This window comes from Aulonocara stuartgranti, assembly GCF_965226115.1.
Source record: "Aulonocara stuartgranti genome assembly, chromosome: 7".
Classification (NCBI taxonomy): domain Eukaryota; kingdom Metazoa; phylum Chordata; class Actinopteri; order Cichliformes; family Cichlidae; genus Aulonocara; species Aulonocara stuartgranti.
The window spans coordinates 11,747,057-11,749,988 of record NC_138945.1 but is presented as its reverse complement, the minus strand read 5'-3'; the positions used below and the strand labels follow the sequence as shown (position 1 = coordinate 11,749,988).

General features: G+C 36.6%; 1 protein-coding gene across 7 annotated transcripts in view; it reads right to left on the bottom strand.

Moving 5' to 3' along the window:
• Positions 1 to 94: 94 nt before the first annotated feature.
• LOC309711087 (carnitine O-acetyltransferase-like) overlaps positions 95 to 2,932 on the bottom strand; it is a 42,742-nt gene continuing 39,904 nt past the window's right edge. For 6 of the 7 annotated variants that reach the window (XM_082541111.1, XM_082541110.1, XM_082541114.1 and 3 more), the window contains 2 exons: positions 1,579 to 1,716; positions 95 to 1,212 (listed from right to left, as the gene is read on the bottom strand). In XM_082541111.1, the coding sequence (XP_082397237.1) occupies positions 1,021 to 1,212; positions 1,579 to 1,716 (330 nt within the window). In that variant the 3' untranslated portion in view covers positions 95 to 1,020. The remainder of the gene's footprint in view (positions 1,213 to 1,578; positions 1,717 to 2,932) is intronic. The other variant, XM_082541112.1, reaches the window with a different exon arrangement.

Genomic DNA, 2,932 nt, shown 5'->3' with positions numbered 1-2,932 from the left:
CATGTTGGTTTTGTAATTGTAATGCTTTATTTTATAGGTCTGGAAATGTCATGGTAATACACACACAAACATGAGTTTTTGCTGCTGTTGTCATAACTACCACACGTTCAGTCAGACATTGAGTTAACTTGGCTTTGGAATACAGCATGGGTCTGAAATAGCAGGATAGATAGTAAAAAAAAAAGAAAAAAAAAAAGTAAATTCTGCACTAAATATCCTTCTAACATTAAGACTTGATTTAGGCTTCTGCAGGAAATCTACATCCTAATTTACATAGTACCGGAAAACCCTTCCCCCCCCCCCCCCCCCCCCGTACACCATAACCAACTGAAGGCTCAGAATTAAAATACCAAAATACAAAACCACGAATTACAGAGACAAAACAAAAAAATCTCTAGAGAGCTGATCGGCCTGGTGATATCCTCTGAGTTGTGGAAAAGGTAAAAGTGTGGGGACCTTCCACATGCCATCAGTTCTTCTGTGTTGACAGACAAATTGCATATTTTATCATAGAAAATCTCCTGGACAGTTTTTTCAAATATTCTGTGTAAAATCATACATTTCAGTTTGTTTTTTTTAATTAGGTACTTAGTTGGACACATTGTACTTGCTATTAAGCCTTGACATTATGGTCATATATATGAGCCTTAAAACAGAATGGATGGAGACCTTTTCGCTTCACAATAATTAAATATCTTTTTAGCCACCTGTACTTCTTTTTTAACACAAAAATAGGCGTCAAATTGACTTCAAAAACAGAATTGCCTGGACAAGTTTGAATTCATTTTAGATTTTCTCTAACACTTGGCATCAAATGTATACAGGTTCAAATATATAACTCACTTAAATCTTTTAATAAGTTGTACAAACTTGTATAAACTTCTCATTAGTGATTACAATTGACTACAACTGATCATTTCTTTTTACCAGCATAAACATTTGCTTGACCAACAGTGTTGGTCAAGCAAATGTTGCATTCAACAAAAGTGAAAAGCCACCACTTTATTCATGTCTTTGTTTTCACAGTATGGTCCTCATGTCCAGCAGTGCATCCTCCACAGCTTTTTTCAGCTCTTCTGAATTATTTTCTGTGTTTGTTTTGAAGGCTGACAACACAAAAGCCATGTCATCCTTCAAAAGAGTATAGCATATATCATACGTTTTACGTTGATAAGGGCAAGCACATGGGAGACAACCAGATTTGGACTGCACCTTGTGAAGTAGAACAAAGTTTGACATAGTGGTTAATTATTGTGTTAAACAATATAGTTGTTTGATATGCACTTTGTGAGAATGATTGAAACCTCATTAGCAACACAGCTAATACCATGTCATATAGCCTAAGAGTGTCCTTGATCTTAATAGATGTGTTGTGTTCATCATAACTATCAGTTGAGGCTGAAAACAAAAATAATATTTAAACAAAAGAATATAAATGAGTCCCTTCCTCATCAGTTTGGAAAGATACCAATTGGAGAAACATTAACCATTTTTTGCGGCAGACAGAAGTTTGATTATGTCTCTAGTAATATAATACTATTAAGACTTTGTCAGCTCAATTTCAGCTGTGCTCCTCACCTGACTTGTAGCAAGTCGATAGTCAAAAACTCTATCAAAGGAGGCGTCTGTGAAGATGTCCGGCATGGGAATATTTTTCTCAGTTGCTTGGTGCTGTAGACCCAGGAAGTGCCCAAAGACTGTCTGTCCACTAATTTCCTATTACAAAGAAGACAACTCACAATGTTTGCACAGGACTAAACATGACCTGTAGAGTGCTTACACAGCATTTTTCAGACAGTTTCAGCACAACAGCAACAAAAAAGTCCGATTCTTTTATCCATGTTTGCATGGGTTTTTTGTACCCCATAGTTTTATATCCTATGGTCATCTTCTTAAGCCTAGATTATACTAACATGGACATGTAGAGCTAAGTAGCCATTCCTGATATACCTCTTTGAAGTCCATTGCCTAGGCCCATATGCAGGTGGTACATTTTGATGAAAAGTTTCATTTTGAAGAAAAAGGTCATCTGGTCTCAGATTCAAGTAGATGCAAGCAGACTTACAGATACACAAGGGATAACGTAGACTTTCTGTAATTATACAGTCTCCATTTATTTAGGTTACCCATCCTTTGTTTTTACCATGGCTGTATAGAGAAGACTACAATCTAGTCATAATTCTAGATTATCAGAGATTGTATTTACCTAACAAACTACAGAAAAACTAAGCCAAAACAAAGAAGCAGTGTGGGGATTTTTAAGGTGTTTTATTTTTTTAAAATGTCAGTTTTCTGCTCTTGGAGCATTCAGCACTAAAGAGAAAGGCCATCAAATAATTTTAGAAGAGCAGTTGTTGCTGCCTATCAGTATGACAGTATGTCCTCTCTTCCCCCATCTTTGCCGTTCTTTCCTGCATTTATTACCTTGTTGGTATCAGTGTGGAGTAGAGTTCAGTATCTTTACAGGAGTCTTAAACTTTACACTTTTATTCATTGCCAATTGATGTCATATTAATGTGAGTGTCACATGTCCCCATAATTTACATTTATAGCATATTTGAAGTTTCCCAGAAATATCAGACAGCATTTTTTGTACCATGTCTGCAACAATCATCTGTTTCAGTGTCTGTCGCTTTAAATCAACCTGGCTGCTGCACTGCCCCTTTCAGGAAAGGATCTGAGTGATGGGAACAGCCAATGGGAACAGCCAATAGGAACAGCACTGCTCATTCTGTAGTCTACACAGCTGCTCATACAGACTAACAGTGTGACTTCCATCACTCTCAACAATGTTGTTATTTTTAAATACAGCTGAAAGATATGTAAATACAGAGCTTGTTAGTGGCGTTGTGTTTACCCAGCCTGGATTTAGAGGTGCAAAGTTTGTAAGCTGATTTTTACTGTAGTGTGGTGCGTGTTAATGTTAACATTT